This window comes from Eretmochelys imbricata, chromosome 16 (assembly GCF_965152235.1).
Source record: "Eretmochelys imbricata isolate rEreImb1 chromosome 16, rEreImb1.hap1, whole genome shotgun sequence".
Classification (NCBI taxonomy): Eukaryota; Metazoa; Chordata; order Testudines; family Cheloniidae; genus Eretmochelys; species Eretmochelys imbricata.
Window position 1 is genome coordinate 4,118,448 of NC_135587.1, and position 22,708 is coordinate 4,141,155.

The following is a 22,708-nucleotide window of genomic DNA, read 5'->3' on the forward strand; positions in this document are numbered from 1 at the left end:
TCCCGGTCAGGCATGGGGGCCTTCCCCTGAGAGGGGCCCAGGCAACAGGACAGCGGCACTGCTACTGAAGTCCCCAGGAAGTAGGTCTCCTCTCTCTAAAGCCTGGAGGAGGTCCCAGAACACAGTCATGCTGATGCCCAAACTTTGCCCAGCCAAAGGGGCTGCACTGGTAACTTGCCAGGAGCTCCCAGGCACATTGCAGCTGCCCTTATCTTTCACTTGTTTCACGTGTGTATAAGCCCCTGCCAAGCAGCATCTGAGCACCATGCAGTAAAAATAGTGCAAATCAGGGATATCAAGAAGCAACATTTAGCAACCAGAGACTCCGTGTCCCAGCCATGAATTGCACCATTGTGATCGCAGCAGCCTCCAGAGTTTAGTGGTGCTTTACACACAGGTTAGCTGACCCCTCCTGGGCTATAGGCTAAGACTAGCCACACTGAGTATGTCTCATGTCTCTGATGGGATTGTACTCCGGTGGCTAGCCTCACTCACTGCTCGCACCTCCGCGGCTATGCTCCATGTTTAGCATGTTAGCTTGCAAATAGCTAACACGGGTATGTCTCCTTGACCTGGAAATTACCTCTTCAGCTGGAAATGTAGACATACCCTGTGTCCATTGCCCCCCTCTTGTCCCCCTCCCCACCTATGCAATATTTAAACTGAAGTGTTTTTTTACAGACCTATGTGAAAGTTAGGAATTTCCTGGAGGAAAGTACAAGGAATGAGCGTCAGAACCTGAAGATTTCTTTTGAGGATGAAGATGCCGCCGTTAGAGGTATGAAGATCTTGGAATTGGGAGAGCACTGAGGACCTGTAGTTAGAATGGAGATCCCAGCCAGCTGCTGGGGAGAGCTTTCACCAACATTCGCAACAGCCTCCCCATCCTCTGTAACTTCAGAGTCCCATCAACTGCATTCCACTGAAGGATCAGACATGGACCCCCACTGACTAACACAAAATTGGTGCTGGTTTAGAAAACTGGAGATGCCAGTCAGTCCTGCGGCTCACATGGTTTGTGTGTGGGGAGCCACATCCCTCCCTCCAAGGCCAAGGGTTCTCACTACAGTCTAGGGGATTTCAAAATGGTAGGAGAGTAAGAAATGGGTGAATCCTATGGGCTGCTCCTCTGAAACCTCCAGTCAAGGGTAAATATCTCTCACCTTCTATGTACATCCTCGCCATTCTCCTGCCTAGTTATAGCATTGCTATCCCCATCAAAAATGAGGAGTCAGGCCTCCAACGGCATCAGATTGCCTTAAACCTCATGCAATTTTAAAGACTAATTCATGTTGAGGTCTGTTTATTCACCTTCTGCTGTTGGAGCCTCAAGTTTCTGAGCTTTATTCCGCAACCACTACAGCTAGAAACTTAGGTTTCTTTTAAATGAAAGCTGAGATTCACACATAATCACATGGCTCCAGGAGCTGCAGCTTTATAGAAAACATCATATGGCATGAGAGATGGCAACACTGCAGTTATTTTAGTGAGCTGAGTCCTGACAGCTCAGAGTCCAGGGCACTGGGAATGGGAATGTAGCTTGCAATGAATGTACTGACAACTGTGCTTTGCTGGATAGCACCAGATTTCTTCAAGCTGATGTGATTGTGCTGCCCACTGCCAGCTTGAGGCCTACAAAGACGCCATAAGCCCTAATACTAGGGACCTCTGCTGGGGATTTAGCCCCATGTGTCACAGCTGAAAAGCAGCAGCTGCTCCAGTGCCATGTGCTTTCCCAGCCTGCTTCACTAGGCTTTGTCCTTTTACAGATGCCTTTGATTTTGCTGACATTGACCACAGCTACGTGCCCAACCGGGACGAGATCAAAAAGCAGGGTGGGCGCCTGATTGAAACCATGACCAAGGCAGCCAAGAAGAAGCAGCGAGGAGGCCGGAAAGGCACCTAAGGCCCAGTGCCACCATCTCACACCACAAGCAAATTTATTTCAGACTTAATAAAGCTCTTCACTTTGCTGGGCTGGCCTCATGCTGCCCAGGCCCACTCAGCGCCACGGAAGCTGTCAGCGCCGCGGCTGGGCTGGGGAGGGCCCAATCCTGTCAGGTGCTGAGTAGGGTTATCACCTTTGAAATGCAGGGGAAAAAACAAGCCACCTCCACAGCAGAAGGCCAGGGCTACCCCAGCTCCCCGCCCGGAGGCCACGCCGCGGCCCGTCTCCCTTCGACAGCCCGCCCCGGGAACCCCGACAGGGAACCCCCGACCCCACTGCAGGCGACTCGGGCCCGCTCCCTCTTTCTGAGAGCGGGAAAGTCCACAACCCAGCCGGGCCAGTCAGCCCCTGGCCCGCGCGCCAACGCGAGCGCCCAGCGCCCGCCACCCCGCGGCCGGGCTCGCGGCCCGCACGGCCCCGCCAGCTCCCGCCACAGGACGGCGGTGCGCGAGCCCGGCTTGACGCGCGGGAAGGGGGCGGGGCCAGTGCGGCGGGGGCGGGGCTGCGTGGGCAGAGCTGGGCAGGATGGTGGGGAGGGGCGGGATGCGGAGCCGGGGCATGGCTGAGTGGGCGGGGCTGGATGGGACGGCGGGCCGGTGTGCGTCAGGGTCACTCTCTTGTCCCGCGCGCCGTTCCGTAGCTGCGCTGGCTGCGCGTCCCTCTCTCCTTAAAGCGACAGGATCAAGATGGCGGCTGCGCTGGGGGCCGAGCCATGTCTCTTATGTCGGCGGCCGGCGGCGCCTGCGAGGGCCTGGCGGGGCTGAGCCCGACCCAGAGGAGCCCTGGGCAGCGTCGAGACTCGGCCACGCCGCTCTCTGCCCCAGGACCGGGGATGCGGCGATAACCTCCCGACGCAGCGCCGGGACCTCCCTGCCCGCTCGGTCTGTGCGGGGCCAGCCCCGAGCTGCCGCCCGCGTCCTGCCCCGCAGCCCGCGCCGGGGGGCAGGCCTGGGAGTGCAACGGGGTGATTCCTCCCCCGGCACAGAACTGTGTCCGCTTGGGCCCCCGATGGCCCCATAAACCGCCCCCGCCCCGCGCGCTGCCCTGGACGGGCGGCTGCCGAGCTCCGGCGGGAGGCGCGTTTCCTGCGCGCTGTTCAGGGTCCGCGCCCCTGGGAAGGCGGGGGGCGAGGAAGATGTTCTCGGCCCTGAAGAAACTCGTGGGCTCGGACCAGGCTCCCGTCCGCGACAAGAACATCCCTGCAGGGCTGCAGTCCATGAACCAGGCTCTGCAGAGGAGGTTTGCCAAGGGGGTCCAGTATAACAGTGAGTAGGAGCTTGAAGGTTTGGGGGTGCGGAAATACGAGGGCGGGGAATAATCTCTCGGGTTGGAAACGTCCGTGCTCTGAGAGCGGCATCATTCCTGCTGTTGTGTGCAGAGGAATGAAACTGTAACCACACAGTACTAGCCCTTTGTTTTGTGTGCTGTTTCTCTCACAAAGTGTCCCCGAAACGCTTTGTGGCATTAAATAGCTCCACTAGATGTGGGAGATGGAGTGAAAGGAAAGGGAGAAAGACAGAAAACTCAAATCTTTAATGCTTGTTTCAAAAACTTTTCCTGTTTTAGGGGCTGGGTGGTGCTGAAGGCCTACACCCCCCCCACATACCTCTGCTGACTTCATCGGCAGTTATAGGAGCGCAACGTTTCTCAAGATCAGTCCATTAAAATGCCAGGAAATTTTTTCCCCTCCATTCTCCTCCTTCTCCCCCCCCAATTTGGATGATCTTTGCTACATCCCAGGAAAATGGTTCTTTCCAATCAGGTGTTAATCGCTGTTTGTTATTAAATGAATATTGTGGAATTTTGCCATCGTAAAGGTTAGTGAAAGGTGAAAAAGGCGCCATATCTAGTTTTATTAGGTCCATTAGTTTCACATTGGGTATCAGTTTATGCAGGTACATTTTTTAGAATTCTTTTTCAATAGGCATTTAAATGAGTGTTTTCTCGTAGGCATTTGCAGCATCTCTTATTTCTAATAAAACATTTGTTGAGACCCAGAGGGGCATTAGGTGAAATACGTGCACAAGTAATAATTGTGACACACAGGGTAGTGGTTCCAAAACACTTAAGCAATTTTTACTTAAGCAATTCAGCAGCTGCATTTTCTCTTTTTGAGACCCACCCAGGGGCCAAAAACCGTAAGTCGGCAGTGTCCTCCGCTGCTGTCGCCTTTTCCTTGCTCCTCCGAGGCTGTGGCACTGACCACCCATAGCAGTACCCTCTGCCCTGGCACTGCAGCCCTAATTCCAGTGCAGAGGAGAGGTCCTGCAGGGGCATTGGAGATCGCCCCTCCACAACTGAGCCAAACCTGAGTGGTGCTGCAATGCTGTGCAGCAGGTCGCAATGCCTGGAGAGCCAGGTCCAGCCCCCTGGGACAGGGACTGCTGCTGTGGGGGTGAGTGTGGAGCAGGCTTGATCTCCAATGCCCAGAATAGGGAGATGGGCCCAGCCCTGTGGGACAGGAGCCACCACTGTGCAGGCTCCCTCTCCAGTCTCCTCCTCTCCAAATCAGGCCTGCAACCCACCTAAACTTTCCCGCGATCCAGTGGTCGGTTGAGACCCACTTTTGGGAAACACTGACATAAGGCGATAGGTATATCATCCATTCTGAAAATAGACACACACCAGCACGGTGAGTATTAGCTCACCTGGATGGATCTGTGTAGGTAGTGAAGTCAGAGTGCAGATGGCTTGTGAGGAGATCAGCAGTGTGGAATAATGTCTGATTTGTAAATGTTGGACTTGAATAGTTTTCTATGCATGTGTGCACAGCTGGGGAGATGTGAGGAGGATAGAAACCACAGTTGAGGGGAAGGGAGAGGCTAGCATTAGAAATGTAGAAAGGATGGTCTGCAGCCCTTCTGAGCTGGGATGTGTATGTGCTTTTGTTATACCAGAGGAAGCATTTGGTTCGCATCTGTTAGGCATACTAAGAATAATGTGTAATAAATTGCAAAAAGAAAAGGAGTACTTGTGGCACCTTAGAGACTAACCAATTTATTTGAGCATGAGCTTTCGTGAGCTACAGCTCACTTCATCAGATACATACCGTGGAAACTGCAGCAGACTTTATATATACACAGAGAATATACAGTGGGGTGGGAGGAGGTATTGTTTCATATTCTCTGTGTATATATAAAGTCTGCTGCAGTTTACACGGTATGTATCTGATGAAGTGAGCTGTAGCTCACGAAAGGTCATGCTCAAATAAATTGGTTAGTCTCTAAGGTGCCACAAGTACTCCTTTTCTTTTTGCGAATACAGACTAACACGGCTGTTACTCTGAAACGTGTAATAAATTGGTTAGTCTCTAAGGTGCCACGAGTACTTCTTTTTTTGCGAATACAGACTAACACTGCTGCTACTCTGAAACCTGTTAGAATGTGTAGCAATTGTGTGGAGCTATATCCATTTTTAAGATTAATACAGCTGGTCAAAAATGCAGACACTAAAGCCACCAAGCATAGTTCTATTGAATCCTTAGCAAGTACATCCATTTTACCTTTGTTACATTGCTAAAAGCTTGTGGAAGGGTTTTGTTTGGTGACTTGACAGTACTTGTGTTCGGATTACTGTTTTTAATATTGATGATGGAACTGAATCTTTCTGTCGCTGCCTTGGGGGAAGCTTTCCAATTGCCATAGTAACTCTTCTCTCAGTGTTGCTCTTATATAATAATTACAGAAGATGCAGGCCAGCTTGTGAAAGGGTTTGGGAATTGGTCCACTAAGACACACGTGGTGTATTTATTTTTGAATGCCATGCGTGTGTGGCCCTTACAGGTTGGACAGTCTTAGCATGAGGCGTTGTAACTAAGGCTACCTCTGACTTCCAGAGACCTCTGTGACATTCTGTGCTTCAGTCTCAGGGGCTGTGGGCTCTGGAGCTGGCAGCCAGCTGGGTCCTGGAAGGGTTCCAGTGACAGACGACAGCAGCCCCCCTTCAGGGTTCCAGCAACAGGTGACAAACTCCTGAGGAGGCCCTCAGGGTTTCAGCGATGGGCAACAGCCTCATGTGGGGTGGGGGTGGGGGGCAGCGGGATGCCTCAGGTGAGCGGCTGGGGGTGTCCTGTTTTCTCTTTGGCCGATATCCTCTCCCTGCAGCTTCCAGCAGCCATGGGCAGAGGGGGAACCCCACAGCTCCCAGCCACCATGGTGGCAGGGGAAACCATGGAGCTGTAGTAGCAAAAGTCAGACACGTCAGGGCTTCCGTGAATTTTTTTTGTTGCCTATGACATGTCTGTGACTTTTACTAAAAATAACCATGATACAATCTTAGCCAAAGTTATAACATGAGTTGGATATAGGATAGTAAGGGATGTCAGGCAGAAAGGATGTTCCTGTGGGGAAAACAAGGCTGTAGCTCTTACATTATTTCGCCAATGCTCCTTTGTAAGTTTTTTTTAAAAAAAAAAAGAGAGAGAAATTCAAGGGGAAAAATGAAAATGCTTTTCATAGCCATTGTATATAAATAAATGTCATGCCTTTAACCCCCTTTTTTCCTACATTTGCACAAATCCAAATTTTTGGTTCGCTGTCGTGGCTGTTACAAAAATGCTCCCTTTTTTTTTGGTGATGATCCATTCAAAACATGAAACTGAATTCTGTTTCCTTACCACACATTTATTTAGCTCATACACTGACTTGTTGAAGGATTGCTCATAAGAGCTATAGCTAATGAACTGGCAGTCAGGAATTCCTACATTCTAAATCTGGCTCAGATACTGATTTGTGTGGTTTTGGTTGTGTCATTTCACCTCTTTGTTGGGGATCGGTCCTGCTTTGAGTGGAGGGTTGGACTAGATGACCTCCTGAGGTCCCTTCCAACCCTGATATTCTGTGATTCTTTGTGCCAGTTTCCATAGCTGTGTAGTATATTTAAGAAAAGAAGTGGAAGAAAACCCTCAGGTGGATAGTTCTTTAACTATATTAAGTGCTGAGTTATGCTTATGAGTTCTGGACAGCTGGCATTGGTTATAGGAAAAAATACATTGAAGCACTTCGTTGAGGAAACCCCTTCCACTCCCTGCCCAATAATATAGACTTTTCAAACGAAGAGAAGAGGTTGGCGTCTTTGTAGGGTATGATTTCAGAATAGGGCAAGGCCTAATAGCCTAAGCAGCAGCCACTAATATTCAATGGAGAATCATATTTCAAAATATATTTTCATACTTGTACCACACGTGTATTTTCACATACTCCTCATCCACACTGTGCCTTGTGGGCATACCACCATACTTGGCTTTTTAGTATCGGAGAAGAAAATAAGCTATAAGCACTGCCATACTACAAACTGAAAGTTTACATAAGGTGGTGATAGGCCTTCAGCCACATTCGTTCATTTCTTCCTCTCCCAGCCTTTCTGGGATTATATGTCTGAGGATTCCCTTGAAACTACCCATTGATGGTAACTGATCAGAGCAAAAGATGTGAGGCAGTTTGAAAGATCTAGCTATCATATTCTCTTTCTTGCCTGGAGATGGGAGCCCGCTGGGCTGCCTCCCTCAAACTGTTTGAGAGGGCAGGCACGTCACAGAACAAAAGGAAGAAGTCTGTGTTCTCCTTTCAGATGGCTTTGGAAATAGATCAATATAATACTGACAGACACATGCTGTGTAAGCTCTGCCTAAAAATCACCCACTAGTAGGAAATATTGAGGCCAGTGGTTTTTGGAAATCAAATATTCTACCAGTCTTCTGCTTTTCTCCCTGTGAAAGTAGAAAAATGGTCTCATGGATATATTGTATCCTTTTATGAAGTTTTGAAACCTGATTTTCTTTGTTATAGTTTATTATTTATATATTATAGTTTATTTGTATTATTGTATTACAGTAGGTGAACACACCTCAGTTTGTTACTTTTTTTTCCTCACATTTTTCTGTCCCCCACAAATTACTTCTGATGCTTGTTACAAACCTGTGGGTGTTGCTTTAATTTAAACCACTATTTACGATCAAATTAAAGCTGCAAGCCTACCTTTATCATAAGTGGTAATACCTATATGTACCTTATTGATGTTCCTCATTTCAAATTTAGGAGTATCCAAAGGGCTGTTGGCCAGAGACAATCAGGTAATCCTGAGTGTTGAGTTACTGGTGATGCTGTATGTCTTTTTTTTTTTTTTTTTTTTTTTTTTAATGATACCCGGTACCTTATCGGAGTTACATACATGCAACAGTGGCAAGAGTGTTTGACACATGATAAATGAAGTAATAGATAGCCTGGGCATATTACATTTTAAAAACCTACCCTATAATAAGGAGGGTGTGATTGTAATTAAAAAAACAAAGGCAGTGTTAAATTCACCCTATTGTTATTTGAGTGGTTATTCTGAGTGTCTTGGCACAAGTTGCACAGCATAAGAATGACCATACTGGGTCAGGCTGGGGATCGGTCCTGCTTTGAGTAGGGGGTTGGACTAGATGACCTCCTGAGGTCACTTCCAACCCTGATATTCTATGATTCAGTTGTCCATCTAGCTCAGTATCCTGTCGTCTGACAGTAGTCAAGGCCAGGTACTTTAGAGGGAATGAATATAATAGGGCAGTTTTTCAGTGATCCATCCCCTGCTGTTACAAACAGTAGGCACCACAAGAGAGATAATAATGGAGTGGTTGCCCTTAACCAGCAAATGCATGGCATTTTAAGGTAACATAAAAATGTCCAACTCAACTTAGTGGGGGTTTCAAATGTAGGTTTTTGTGTGGTGTTTAAAATGTTTCCGAAGACCTGACTTCTAAGCCTTTGGAACTAAACTTTTTCTGTTTTAACACACCGCTGAAGAGTTAACCCAAACCCAACAGCACAGTTCAAGAGAAGCAAAAATTGAGACAAATTATAAGCAAAAGTTAAACTGGCCAGCATAATTACCTTTTTCAAACTGAGATGTGTGAACAGCATAAATGGTGAAAGATACATTCACATTCTAATACAATTCATATACATTCTAAGTCTTTCCCTTTTAATAACCTAAGCTGTAATTTAATATTGGGCATAAATGACTCTCAAGGGGAGGTAGTCTGATCCTTTGGGTAGGGCATAGCTCTGAGGCAGGAGACCTGGGCTCCTGTTCCAGCCCTACTGCTGACCTGCTGCATGATTTAAGGAAAATTGCTTACCAAAAAAATTAGCCTTTCACCTCTCTGTATGTATTTCTCTATTTGAAAATGGAGATAATAATGTTTACCTACCTCTTTAAGGATTCTGTCACATCTATAGGTGCAAAACACTATAAGTACTGCATATTATTTTAACCTTATTTTTGGTCTTTTAAAGTCATGTATTTATATAAACATAGTCCCAAAAAAAGGCAACTATAATTTTTAACTAACATTTTTAATGGCTGCTTATATATTGTACATTATTTAAAATATTTAAGTGAGTGATACAAACATCTTGAAACCAAGCAATAGCAGTCCTCCACTTGTATCTCTTTTCTTTAGATACAGTATGAACATTGGACGAAGGGCTGCCTTTTGTTATTAGGCTACTTTGGCAAAATGATGCAGAATTTAATGCTAATCACGTGTTCCAGTTTCAGGGGTGAGAAATTACTTAAGAGCAGTCCATTTCCTAAGGAGGAACAAATTCTTTGCCTCAAAGTGATGTGTGAAATCCTGGCTCCATTGAAGTCAATGGCAAAACTCCCATTGACTTCAGTGGCGCCAGGATTTCACCTAGTGATTTCTGATTTAATCTGACAAGATAATCAAACTTAAAAAATTAGACCAAAGTCTAAAAGAACTAGACCCTGATGCTGAATCATAGAAGATTGGTGTTGGAAGAGACCTCAGGAGGTCATCTAGTCCAACCCCGTGCTCAAAGTGGGACCAACCCCAACTAAATCATCCCAGCCAGTGCTTTGTCAAGCCGGGCCGTAAAAACCTCTAAGGATGGAGATTCCACCACCTCCCTGGGTAACCCATTCCAGTGCTTCACCATCCTCCTAGTGAAAACAACGAAGAGTCCTTGAAAGTGGAACCCACCTCCATCCTTAGAGGTTTTTACGGACTGGCTTGACAAAGCCCTGGCTGGGATGATTTAGTTGGGGTTGGTCCCGCTTTGGGCACAGGGTTGGACTAGATGACCTCCCACAAAAGCTTATGCCCAAATAAACTTTAGTCTCTAATGTACCACAAAGACTCCTTGTTGTTTTTGCTGATTCAGAGTGGTAGCCATGTTAGTCTGTAACCTGCCTCATAGTGCAATAGTTCTTCCTACTATCCAACCTAGACCTCCTGCACTGCAACTTGTTCTGTCATCTGTCACCACTGAGAACAGCCTAGCTCCATCCTCTTTGGAACCCCCCTTCAGGTAGTTGAAGGCTGCTATCAAATCCCCCCTCTTTTCTTTTGCAGACTAAATAAGCCCAGTTCCCTCAGCCTCTCCGCATAAATCATGTGTTTCAGTCCCCTAATAATTTTTGTTGTCCTCCGCTGAACTCTCTCCAATTTGTCCACATACTTTCTGTAGTGGGGGCCCCAAAACTGGACACAATACTTCAGATGAGGCCTCACCAGTGCCTAACAGAGGGGAATAATCACTTCCCTCGATCTGCTGGCAGTGCTCCTACAAATGCAGCCCAATATGCCATTAGCTTTCTTAGCAACAAGGGCATGCTGTTGACTCATATCCAGCTTCTCATCCACTGTAATCCCCAGGTCCTTTTTTGCAGAACTGCTGCTTCACCAGTTGGTCCCCAGCCTGTAGCAGTGAATGGGATTCTTCTGTCCTAAGTGCAGAACTCCTCACTTGTCCTTGTTGAACCTCGTCAGATTTCTTTTGGCCCAATCCTCCCAATTCGTCTAGGTCACTCTGGACCCTATCCCTACCCTCCAGTATATCTACCTCTCCCCCCAGCTTAGTGTCATCTGCAAACTTGCTGAGGGTGCAGTTCATTCCATCATTCAGATCATTAATGAAGATGTTGAACAAAACCAGCCCCAGGACCAACCTGTGGGACACTCCGCTTGATACCAGCTGCCAACTATACATCGTGCCGTTGATCACTACCCATTGAGCCGGACGATTTAGCCAGCTTTCTATCTACCTTCTTGTTCATTCATCCAATCCGTACTTTTTTAACTTGCTGGCAAGAATACTGTGGGCGATTGTATCAAAAGCTTTGCTAAAGTCAAGGTATGTCATGTCCACTGCTTTCCCCATATCTACAGAGCCAGTTATCTCATTATAGAAGGCGGTCGGGTTGGTCGGGCATGACTTGCCCTTGGTGAATCCATGTTGACTGTTCCTGATCACTTTCCTCTCCTCAGGTGCTTCTTAATGGATTCCTTGAGGAGCTGCTCCATGATTTTTGGGGGACTGAGGTGAGGCTGACTGGTCTGTAGTTCCTGGATTCTCCTCCTTCCCTTTTTTAAAGATGGGCACTATATTTTCCGTTTTCCAATTGTCTTCAGCTTTTTCCAGTTGTCTGGGACCACCTCCGATTGCCATTAGTTTTCAAAGATAATGGCTAATGGCTCTGCAATCACATCAGCCAACTCCCTCAGCACCCTTGGATGCATCTGGCCCCATGGACTTATGCATGTCCAGCTTTCTAAATAGTCCTTAACCTGTTCTTTCACCACTGAGGGTTGTTCACCACCTCCCCATACTGTGCTGCCCAGTGCAGCAGTATGGGAGCTGACCTTGTCTGTGAAGACTGAGGCAAAAAAAGCGTTGAGTACTTCAGCTTTTCTCCACATCATCTGTCACTAGGTTGCCTCCCCCATTCAGTAAGGGTCCCACGCTTTCCCTGAGCACCTTCTTGTTGTTAACATATCTGTAGAAACCCTTCTTATTACCCTTCATATCCCTTGCTAGCTGCAACTCCGATTGTGCTTTGGCCTTCCTGATTACACCCCTGCATGCTTGAGCAATATTTGTATACTCGTCCCTACTCATCTGTCCAAGCTTCCACTTCTTGTAAGCTTCCTTTTTGTGTTTAAGCTCACTGAAGATTTCTCTGGTAAGCCAAGCTCTTCGCCTGCCATATTTGCTATACTTTCTGTACATTCTGAAGGTGAGAGCAGGCTTCTAGAAATAACACAGAATTCATTGCTTATTTTTGAGTTGTTAAGGTCATGTGCTCGATGAAGCTGTGGTGAATCCCATTTATATTGTTAGCTTTTCAGCATGATGTTTTGGTCAGTTCTTATCCTTAGAGTACGTGGGTTTTTTCCTCACACACAATTAGGTTCCTTGGTTGAGTGGCTTTTCATTGTGTGTGTGTGTGAACATGTAGTCTCTCAGTCTTTACTAGAGCAGACTGGTGGCCTAGGCGGTTGGTTTCCAGTCATTACAAATGCATTTGATTATATTAGCATTTTCTGACTTTGCCTCAGGCACATATACCTTCCACAGTGAGTCCAGACTGTCTCAACTTTTCTGTATTACTTTGCTGAGAATCACTGCTGTGTTCTGCTTCTGGTAAGAGTAGAGTAGAAGATGTGGTCCTTGCTGCAAGGCACGTGCACTCTAAGGCTCTGGCAAGTTTCTGCACGGTAAAGTGGCTTTCTGCACTGTTAACTCCTGAGGTGAACACACTGCCAAGCCACTTAGTGCACGGTTGTAGCGCTGTAAAAAAACCATCCCCACGAGAGGCATAGAGCTTTCTGCGCCAGGGCTACAGCGCTGTGTTGCCAGTGTAGTGGTGATTACAGCGCTAGGATTGGCCTCTGGGAGGTGTCCCACAATGCCTTTTCTCACCTCTAGTCATTGGTTTGAACTCTACTGCCCTGCCCTCAGGTGACCAACTGTCATCCCCACCCCGTAAATTCCTTTGGAAATTTGAAAGTCCCCTTCCTGTTTGCTCGGTGATGCATGCAGTGGTTTTAGCGTGTCTTTCCAGGTGGCCATGCCTGCTCCACGCACCAGGCGATCCCCTGCTTGGAGCAGTGCTGAGCTGCTGGACCTCATCAGCATTTGGGGAGAGGAGGCTGTCCAGTCCCAGCTGCACTCCAACTGTAGGAATTAGGATACCTATGGACAGTTTTCATGATGCATGACAGAAAGGGGCCATGACCGGGACACATTGCAGCACAGGGTAAAAGTGAAGGAGCTGCGAAACTCCTACCACAAGGCACAGGAGGCAAACCATCGCTCCGGAGCTGCGCCCAGGAACTGCCGGTTTTACAAAGAGTTGTACGCGATACTTGGCAGTGACCCCACCTGTACTGCGAAGGCCTTGTAGATACTTGGTTGGCTCATGTGCCAGTCAAGAGTGGACCAAGCCAGGAGGAGGAAATCTTGGATGAGGATGTGGAGTGGGAGGGGGACTCAGAGGCCAGAGATGCATGCAACCAGGAGCTCTTTTCTACCCTGGAGGAGCCTAGCCAGGCATAGCTGTCGGAGATTGGCGAAGCACAAACAGGAGAGGAGGCCCCCAGTAAGTGGATCTGAGTTTGGGAATCGCTGAAATGAGTTGTTGGGGGCAGGAGGGCAGAAGGGTTGGAGAAAGAAAGTTTGTCTCCCACCGCATGCCTAGTCTGAGCGTCAGAACAGGTTGTTGATTAACTCCCTAACTTCACGGGAATCTCCCTTAGAGACCTCCAGGAAACTCTCATGGAGATACTGGGCAATCCACTGCCGCAGTTTCTTCGGCAGGGCTGCTTTGTTTTTGCCCCATGAATGGTAACATTCCCGTGCCACTGTGCTGTCGAGGGGGGACAGCATTGCTGCACAGAGATGATCTGCATAGGGGCCAGGGCAGAAGCGGCAGGCTTGGAGAAGACCCTCCCTTGATTCCTTGCTGACCCTCAGCAGTGAGATATCTTCCATAATGATCACGTCCTGTAGAAAGTGTGGGGACAGGAATGATTATCAGCCCCCTCCCCCCCCAATCCCCTACAGTGCTGGCTTTCCCCAAGAGCCATGTGTTTAGTGTACAGCAGGGTCCGGGCAGAGGGATTTACCCTCCCCTGTGGCTGCTTACCTTTTTGGGGTCTCGTGACTCATGTGTGCTTGCTTGGGGTCAGCCAGTTAGTGACAAGTGTGAGAGTACTGGATGTGATTTAAAGCACTGAATCAGTGTTGTCTGTGTTGCAAACAATACTGCTTCTGTAAAATGTTGCGTTTAAACTTCAGAGATGACCTTGGGAGCCCAGCCTCCCTCTTTGTTATCGGCAGCGGAATGGCTGTGCAGAATTAGAAAGCAACCAAGAAGAACTAAGGAGGACTTTCTGTATGATATGATGCACTCCGCCGCCGAGAAACAGGCATTGAAGGAGTGGCGGGACAGCAAGAGGAGGGACCGGAAAGAGAACACAGCACGCCAGAATGAAACCACAGAGTGCCAAGGTTATGGACTGCCAAGAGGACACGTTCCAGGTGACACTAGCTCTTCAAAACAAGCAGCTCCGCGCCCTCCCTCCCCTGTAGCTGCTGTCACAAAGCTCTTTCCCATGCGCCCCCCAGACACTGCCAACACTCTTATCAACCTCCTGGCTCCAGTCTCTATCTGCAGCATTCCACTCCTCGCTCCCTCACAGTCCAGCCCTGCAGACTCCCACTACCCACTGCACTGAACACCCTTCCCTCTGCAGTTTGGCCCTGCTGAAGTACAGTACCTGCTGCATTGTACTCCAAAGGAGAAGGTTGGATATGATCCCTGGACGTACAAAATCTTTAGCGATCCCGGGACCCCTCCTCCTCCTCCTCTTGGGACCTTCCCTTCTCCCATTCCCTCACTGCTGATGGTTTTTTTTTTTGGTTTGACTCTCTCCTCCGGTTGTTTTTAATAAAAGAATTGTGTTGGTTTGAAAGCGATCTTTATTCGCTTTATAATATCTTTATTTATTATTAATTGAAAGCAAAAAGAGCCCTGCAAAGCAACATACAATTATGTTAAACTCCCATATAGAGTCGTCTGCACCAATCACCTGCTAGCATTACAAGCACTGCACTCATAGAATCATAGAATATCGGGGTTGGAAGGGACCTCAGGAGGACATCTAGACCAACCCCATCCTCAAAGCAGGACCGATCCCTGACTAAATCGTCCCAGCCAGGGCTTTGTCAAGCCTGACCGTAAAAACTTCTAGGGAAGGAGATTCCACCACCTCCCTAGGTAACGCATTCCAGTGTTTCACCACCCCCATAGTGAAAAAGTTTTTGCTAATATCCAACCTAAATCTCCCCCACTGCAACTTGAGACCATTACTCCTTGTTCTGTCATCTGCTACCACTGAGAACAGTCTAGAGCCATCCTCTTTGGAACCCTCTTTCAGGTAGTTGAAAGCAGCTATCAAATCCCCCCTTATTCTTCTTTTCCGCAGACTAAACATCCCCAGTTCCCTCAGCCTCTCCTCATAAGTCATGTGTTCCAGTCCTCTAATCATTTTTGTTGCCCTCCGCTGGACTCTTTCCAATTTTTCCACATCCTTCTTGTAGTGTGCGGCCCAAAACTGGACACAGTACTCCAGATGAGGCCTCACCAATGTCGAATAGAAGGGAACGATCATGTCCCTCGATCTGCTCGCTGTGCCCCTACTTATACATCCCAAAATGCCATTGGCCTTCTTGGCAACAAGGGCACACTGTTGACTCATATCCAGTTTCTCATCCACTGTAACCCCTAGGTCCTTTTCTGCAGAACTGCTGCCGAGCCATTCGGTCCGAGTCTGTAGCGGTGCATTGGATTCTTCTGTCCTAAGTGCAGGACTCTGCACTTGTCCGTGTTGAACCACATCAGATTTCTTTTGGACCAATCCTCCAATTTGTCTAGGTCCCTCTGTATCCCATCCCTACCCTCCAGCGTATCTACCTCTCCTCCTAGTTTAGTGTCATCTGCAAACTTGCTGAGGGTGCAGTCCACACCATCCTCCAGATCATGTATGAAGATATTGAACAAAACCGGCCCCAGGACCGACCCTTGGGGCACTCCACTTGATACCGGCTGCCAACTAGACATGGAGCCATTGATCACTACCCCTTGAGCCTGACAATCTAGCCAACTTTCTATCCACCTTATAGTCCATTCATCCAGCCCATATTTCTTTAACTTGCTGGCAAGAATACTGTGGGAGACCGTGTCAAAAGCTTTGCTAATGTCAAGGAACAACACGTCCACTGCCTTCCCTTCATCCACAGAGCCAGTTATCTCGTCATAGAAGGCAATTAGATTAGTCAGGCATGCCTTGCCCTTGGTGAATCCATGCTGATTGTTCCTGATCACTTTCCTCTCCTCCTAAGTGCTTCAGAATTGATTCCTTGAGGACCTGCTCCATGATTTTTCCAGGGACTGAGTTCAGGCTGATTGGCCTGTAGTTCCCAGGATCCTCCTTCTTCCCTTTTTTAAAGATGGGCACTACATTAGCCTTTTTCCAGTCGTCTGGGACCTCCCCCGATTGCCATGAGTTTTCAAAGATAATGGCCAATGACTCTGCAATCACATCCGCCAACTCCTTTAGCACTCTCAGATGCAACGCATCCGGCCCCATGGACTTGTGCTCGTCCAGCTTTTCTAAATAGTCCCGAACCACTTCTTTCTCCACAGAGGGCTGGTCACCTCCTCCCCATGCTGTGCTGCCCAGTGCAGTAGTTTGGGAGCTGACCTTGTTTGTGAAGACAGAGGCAAAAAAAGCATTGAATACATTAGCTTTGTCCACATCCTCTGTCACTAGGTTGCCTCCATCATTCAGTAAGGGGCCCACACTTTCCTTGACTTTCTTCTTGTTGCTAACATACCTGAAGAAACCCTTCTTGTTACTCTTAACATCTCTTGCTAGCTGCAACTCCAGGTGTGATTTGGCCTTCCTGATTTCACTCCTGCATACCCGAGCAATATTTTTATACTCCTCCCTGGTCAGTTGTCCAACCTTCCACTTCTTGTACGCTGCTTTTTTGTATTTAAGAGCAGCAAGGATTTCACTGTTAAGCCAAGCTGGTCGCCTGCCATATTTACTCTTCATTCTACACATCGGGATGTTTTGTCCCTGTAACCTCAATAAGGATTCTTTACAATACAGCCAGCTCTTCTGGACTCCTTTCCCCCTCATGTTATTCTCCCAGGGGATCTTGCCCATCAGTTCCCGGAGGGAGTCAAAGTCTGCTTTTCTGAAGTCCAGGGTCTGTATTCTGCTGCTATCCTTTCTTCCTTGTGTTAGGATCCTGAACTCGACCATTTCATAGTCACTGCCTCCCAGGTTCCCATCCACTTTTGCTTCCCCTACTAATTCTTCCTGGTTTGTGAGCAGCAGGTCACGAAGAGCTCTGCCCCTAGTTGGTTCCTCCAGCACTTGCGCCAGGAAATTGTCCCCTACTTTTTCCAAAAACTTCCTGGATTGCCTGTGCACCGCTGTATTGCTCTCCCAGCAGACATCAGGGTGATTGAAGTCTCCCATGAGAACCAGGGCCTGTGATCTAGTAACTTCTGTGAGTTGCCGGAAGAAAGTCTCGTCCACCTCATCCCCCTGGTCTGGTAGTCTATAGCAGACTCCCACCACGACATCACCCTTGTTGCTCACACTTCTAAACTTAATCCAGAGACTCTCAGACACTCCTGAGCATAGCAACAAATATGAGTGGCTTTCAGCTTCAAATTACTTTCCACAGTATGCATCCGATGAAGTTAGCTGTAGCTCACGAAAGCTTATGCTCAAATAAATTGGTTAGTCTCTAAGGTGCCACAAGTACTCCTTTCCTTTTTGCGAATACAGACTAAAACGGCTGTTACTCTGAAAGCTTCAAATTGCTGCCTCAAGGGATCCCTGATCCTTATGGCCCCGCACTGAGCCCCTCTAATTGCCCTGGTCTCTGGCTGTTCAAACTTAGCCTCCAGGTGCTGAACCTCTGCGGTCGAGCCCTAAGTGAAGCTTTCACCCTTTCAGTCACAAATATTATGGAGCGTACAGTACATGGCTATAAGCATAGGAATATTGTCATATTCCTATAGCAGCACCGCGAGTTTTTAAATGGCAAAAAGCACACTCAACAGTCATTCTGTAGTTGCTCAGACTGTTGTTAAACTGCTCCTTGCTGCTTTCAACTTGCCACGTGTATGGCTTCATAAGCCACAGCATTAAGGGGTTGGTGGGGTCTCCCAGGATAACAGTGGGCATTTTGATTTCCCCTACGGTGATCTTCTGGTCCGGGAAGAAAGTCCTTGCTTTCAGACAACTGACCTGTTCAGAACGCTGCAAGATGCATGCATCCTGTACCTTTCCAGACTAGCCTGTGTTAATGTCTGTAAAACGCCACGGTGATCCACAAGTCCCTGGAGACTCATTGAGAAATACCCCTTTCGATTAATGTACTCAGTGACTTGGTGGTCTGGTGCTAGAATTGGAATGTGTGCCATCTGTTGTCCCTCTGCAGTTAGGGAATGCCAATGTCACGCACGTTACCCAGAGTCAAGGTCCTTCAGAGCAGGACGCGATCAATGGCCCTGCAGACTTTCGTCAACACAAGTCCAACGGTCAACTTTCCCACTCTGAATTGTTTAGAGGCCGATCGGTAGCAGTCTAGAGTAGCCAGCTTCCACAGTGCAATTGCCACACACTTCTTCTTCAATGGCAGTTCTCGTTCTCCTGTCCTTGCGCCGCAGGACTGGGGCGAGCTCATCACACAGTCCCATGAACGTGGCTTTCCTCATCTGAAAGTTCTGCAGGCATTGCTCATCATCCCAGACGTGCATCACGATGTGATCCCACCACTCAGAGCTTGTTTCCCGAACCCAAAAGTGGCATTCTACTGTGGTCAGCACCTCTGTGAATGCCACAGGCAATTTGTGTTGTAGTTACTATGCGTGGGGAGATCAATGTCTCACTTCTCTTACCTTTGTTGTTTAACGAATAACTCCACTGCCACTCATGATGCGTTGGTCGGAGCGAGCAGCATCCTGGTCAACAGTTTGGGATCCATTCCTGCAGCCCGAGGAGGCAGGGCACACAGTACAGAGACTGTTGAAAGATGGCGCCAAATGTGGACGGAGGCACAAGGATTTCTGGGATGCGAAGCAATGCATCATGGGTCATTGGGACAGGACCCAGGATGCCCTTTGACCTCCTTTGTCTTCCCACAAGTCTTAGTGGCAGAAGAGAAAGAGGTGCTCTGTGGGATAGCTGCCCAGAGTGCACTGCTCTGAATACTGCTGCAAGTGTGAACACGCTATTGTGCAGGCAGCTGACCGTGTGAACACAGTGGCGCTCAGAGAGTGCTGAAGAAAAACCTCTGTAACTGCCCGCGCTGTAACTTTGCCAGTGTAGATGTGCCCTAAATCAGAGACAAGACAGGTCTTCTCTACAGAAATAAGATGCGCTGATTTAATTTAAATTGGTGGTTACAGGGATATAGTTAAACCAGTGCAAATCACTGTAGGCCATGCTTGTTTTTAGATTAAACTTGTTCCTAATCAACTTAAATGAAATTAAAATAGGCCATGCTTAAACCAAAGAGTGGCCACACAGCCATTTGCACCAGTGTAATTCTATCATTTTAAATTCACACCTTTTAAATAAAACTCCTGCAACCTTCTCAAGGAGGCAGGCCCTCAGACAGAGCAGTTCAGATATCCAAGCTGACTGGCCAGTTTCAAAGCTGTGCAGATAGCTTTAGGAGATCATTATTTTCTTGAGGGTAAGAAAACTATTTAAGGAAAATTTGAAAACGAGGGGAGTGCATGTGGGGAGGAGGAGGATGGTGCAAGCTCAAAGGTAAGTGTGGAAGAACTTTTTGAAACTTGAGCAGGTGTTAAGGTTACCCAGGGTGGTGAGGGGGGGAAGGCAGCAGGATGGGAACTAGGCAGAAATGTGGGCAGAGACATAGAGTGAAGTTATGCAAGGCCCTAAGGGTAAAGATAAGTGGCTTCATCTTGAAGTTGTTTCTTCCTGCTGAACTAAATTAGGCAGCTGAGTAAGCAGGAATTTGAATGGCTGTTGCTCATACCTTGTAATGAAATACCATGCATGTGTAATAATGAAAGATCTAATTACGTCAGAATAACACTTTCAAATTAAGTTTTCCAAGCATTCCCAAGATTTGTTTTAATCAACTTTATTTTTGTACTTCTCCCCCCACCCCCAGTGAAAATTGTAATCCGAGGGGACAGGAACACAGGGAAAACCACACTCTGGCATCGACTCCAGGGGAAGAAGTTTGTTGAAGAATATATTCCTACTCAGGAGATCCAAGTCACCAGCATCCACTGGAACTATAAAAGTAAGAAGGGAGAGGGAATGGAGGGTGCCTGGGGAAGGAATAGTCTCTGCTTTGGAGGCAGGAATTCCTCTGTAGCCTCAGCTGTCTCTTGCGGTTTTGTCCAGTTTGGATTTAAAATGGGTCCCCATCACTCTTACTTGATTATTCAAATAATCCTGTTTTTTAATTCTTTCACTCAGTAATTACATTACCAGCCATTTAAACAGATGTCCTCAGTAGTTAAAAATCACAGGAAGAAATTTAACAAAATGTGAATATGAATTGAAATGTTCATTGTATTTTTTTGCTGTTTCAATGAAAACAGATGATATTGAACTGTGTCCCTAGGGGGCTGGATACTAAAATACAAGAGTACTGCGTTAGTACATTTAGTACCAGCAGGTGAAAATGAGCAGTCTAGTCTCACTGTGCAGTTGAGAGTGTAAATCCATACTGGACAATGATGAAAAGTGAATTAGATTTTTTAAATGCTTGTAGTTCTAATAATCTTATGTAGAGATATTAATACAAGTAAGAAGTATTGAAAAACAGAATTACTACATTTTGTCAATGATACTCGAAGATACTTGCTTGAGTTGCAGAGATGGGGTAGAAGTCTTCTTCCTGCTATGGCAGCATAAAGGAACTGGAATTTTTACAGCGTGGGCAGAACGTTGCTGATGCAGAAAATACATAAAACAGCAGCAGGTTATTTTAGGAGTCCCTTTCATAGCTCAATCATAGGAGGCAGAAGCAGGTAGGCTTAGGGGAAGAGGTAGCAGGGCCATGGTGCATGCCTATAATGGTGTCAGCACCCACCTGCCTCCCATGTGTGCCCCCTTTTCTCTGGCCAATTGTGCCTGCAGACAGTCATTTCACGGGCCCCCTTTCTCTTGGTTAGGTGTGAGCCTGCTTTTGGTTTTACATCAGGGTGGTGCCTGCGTCTCGCAAGCACCCCCTTGGCTGCTGGTTCTCTCCGCTAGCCGAGCCACCCACGCTGTCCCCCCTTCCAGGGTATATAGTCCAAGTTCTTTCTCGGCCCTGGTATGGGGCTGTAGCTCTAAGGCTTCTTCCCTGAGGCACTGCCTTTTTCAGTCACCCATCTGGGGCCTATCTCAGTACCCTCAGCTGGTGTCCTTTTCCAGCAGCTGTCCCTGGACTCAGTCTGCAACCAGACCAACAGTGCCCATCTCTGACGAGATCAAACAAGCTAGAGACAAAGGGTAATAAGAAAATATTCTACAAATACATTTGAAGCAAGAGGAAGACCAAGGACAGGATAGGCCTATTACTCAATGGGGTGCAGGAAGAAAAATAACAGAATGTGGAAATTGCAGAGGTGCTTAATGGCTTGTTTTGGTTTTCACCAAAAGGGTTGGTGGTGATTGGACGTCTAACATAGTGAATGTCAGTGAAAATGAGGTAGGATCGGAGGCTAAAATAGGAAAAGAACAAAGTTAAAAATTACTTAGACAAGTTAGATGTCTTCAAGACACCAGGGCATGATGAAATGCATCATAGAATACTTAAGGAGCTGACGGAGGAGATATCTGAGCCATTAGTGATTTATCTTTGAATAGTCATGGAAGACTGGAGAGATTCCAGACGACTGGAAAATGGCACCTGAAAGAAGGGAAATAAGGACAAGCCGGGGAATTACGGACCAGTGAGCTTAACTTCTGTACCTGGAAAGATAATGGAGCAAATAATTAAACAATCAGTTTGCAAACATCTAGAAGATAAGGTGATAAGTAACAGTGAGCATGGATTTGTCAAGAACAAATCATGTCAAACCAACTTGATACCCTGTCAAGGAAAGCTAACAAGCCTTGTGGATGGGGGGGAAGTGGTAGATGGGATATGTCTTTACTTTAGTAAAGCTTTTGATACTGTTACTGTCTTGAATGACCTTCTCATAAACTAGGGAAATGCAACCTAGATGGAGCTACTATAAGGTGGGTGCATAACTGGTTGTAAAACAGTTCCCAGGGAGTAGTTATCAGTGGTTCACAGTCATGCTGGAAGGGCATAATGAGTGGGGTCCCACAGGGATCAGTTCTGGGTCTGGTTCTGTTCAATATCTTCATCAGTGATTTAGATATTGGCATAGAGAGTACACTTATAAAGTTTGCGGACAATACCAAGTGGGAGGGGTTGCAAGTGCTTTGGCAGTTAGGATTAAAATTCAAAACTATATGATCTCTGTACCCTTCAGAAATGGCTGAAGTAAACAGGATGAAATTCAATAAGGACAAATTGTGGTAAACCCAGGACAAACAGCTACAAAGCAGGGGGAGTAATCAGTCCCAGAAGGTTAAAAGGCCCCTCCCTATCCACTGAGGAGAGGTAACCACTGGTTAATAGGGTTCAGCTGAAAAGGGGTTGCTAGAGAACCAATTAGGTTCAGCTGACTCCAACTGCTTGAGACCTTTTAAAACCCTCCCCTGTTAGGAAAAGGGGAGGGGGGGTGAAAGCAGGGAAGCTGCCAGTAGGCTAGAAGCAGCAAGACACCGAACCTTTCCAGGAGGGGAGGCTGCATTCCCTCCCCAGAAGGGAAAGGAAAACAGGCACAAGGGACTGACTGAGGAAAGGTATAGCCTGACCTTGTGCCACCCAGAAGGACTGC

The 22,708-nt window shown here is 47.3% G+C and overlaps 2 protein-coding genes across 4 annotated transcripts in view; both read left to right on the forward strand.

The window, feature by feature from the left end:
- CCDC183 (coiled-coil domain containing 183) overlaps nt 1-1,906 on the forward strand; it is a 28,052-nt gene extending 26,146 nt beyond the window's left edge. The window contains exons 13-14 of the mRNA XM_077836225.1: nt 682-778; nt 1,770-1,906. Coding sequence (XP_077692351.1) covers nt 682-778; nt 1,770-1,906 — 234 coding nt within the window. The remainder of the gene's footprint in view (nt 1-681; nt 779-1,769) is intronic.
- A 699-nt stretch (nt 1,907-2,605) lies between these two features.
- The window catches only part of RABL6 (RAB, member RAS oncogene family like 6), a 106,476-nt gene continuing 86,373 nt past the window's right edge, over nt 2,606-22,708 (forward strand). The window contains exons 1-2 of one of the 3 annotated variants that reach the window (XM_077835672.1): nt 2,606-3,213; nt 19,969-20,103. In XM_077835672.1, coding sequence (XP_077691798.1) covers nt 3,084-3,213; nt 19,969-20,103 — 265 coding nt within the window. In that variant the 5' untranslated portion in view covers nt 2,606-3,083. Of the gene's footprint in view, nt 3,214-14,059; nt 14,275-19,968; nt 20,104-22,708 lie in introns of those variants that run through there. The other 2 variants (XM_077835673.1, XM_077835671.1) reach the window with 2 other exon arrangements.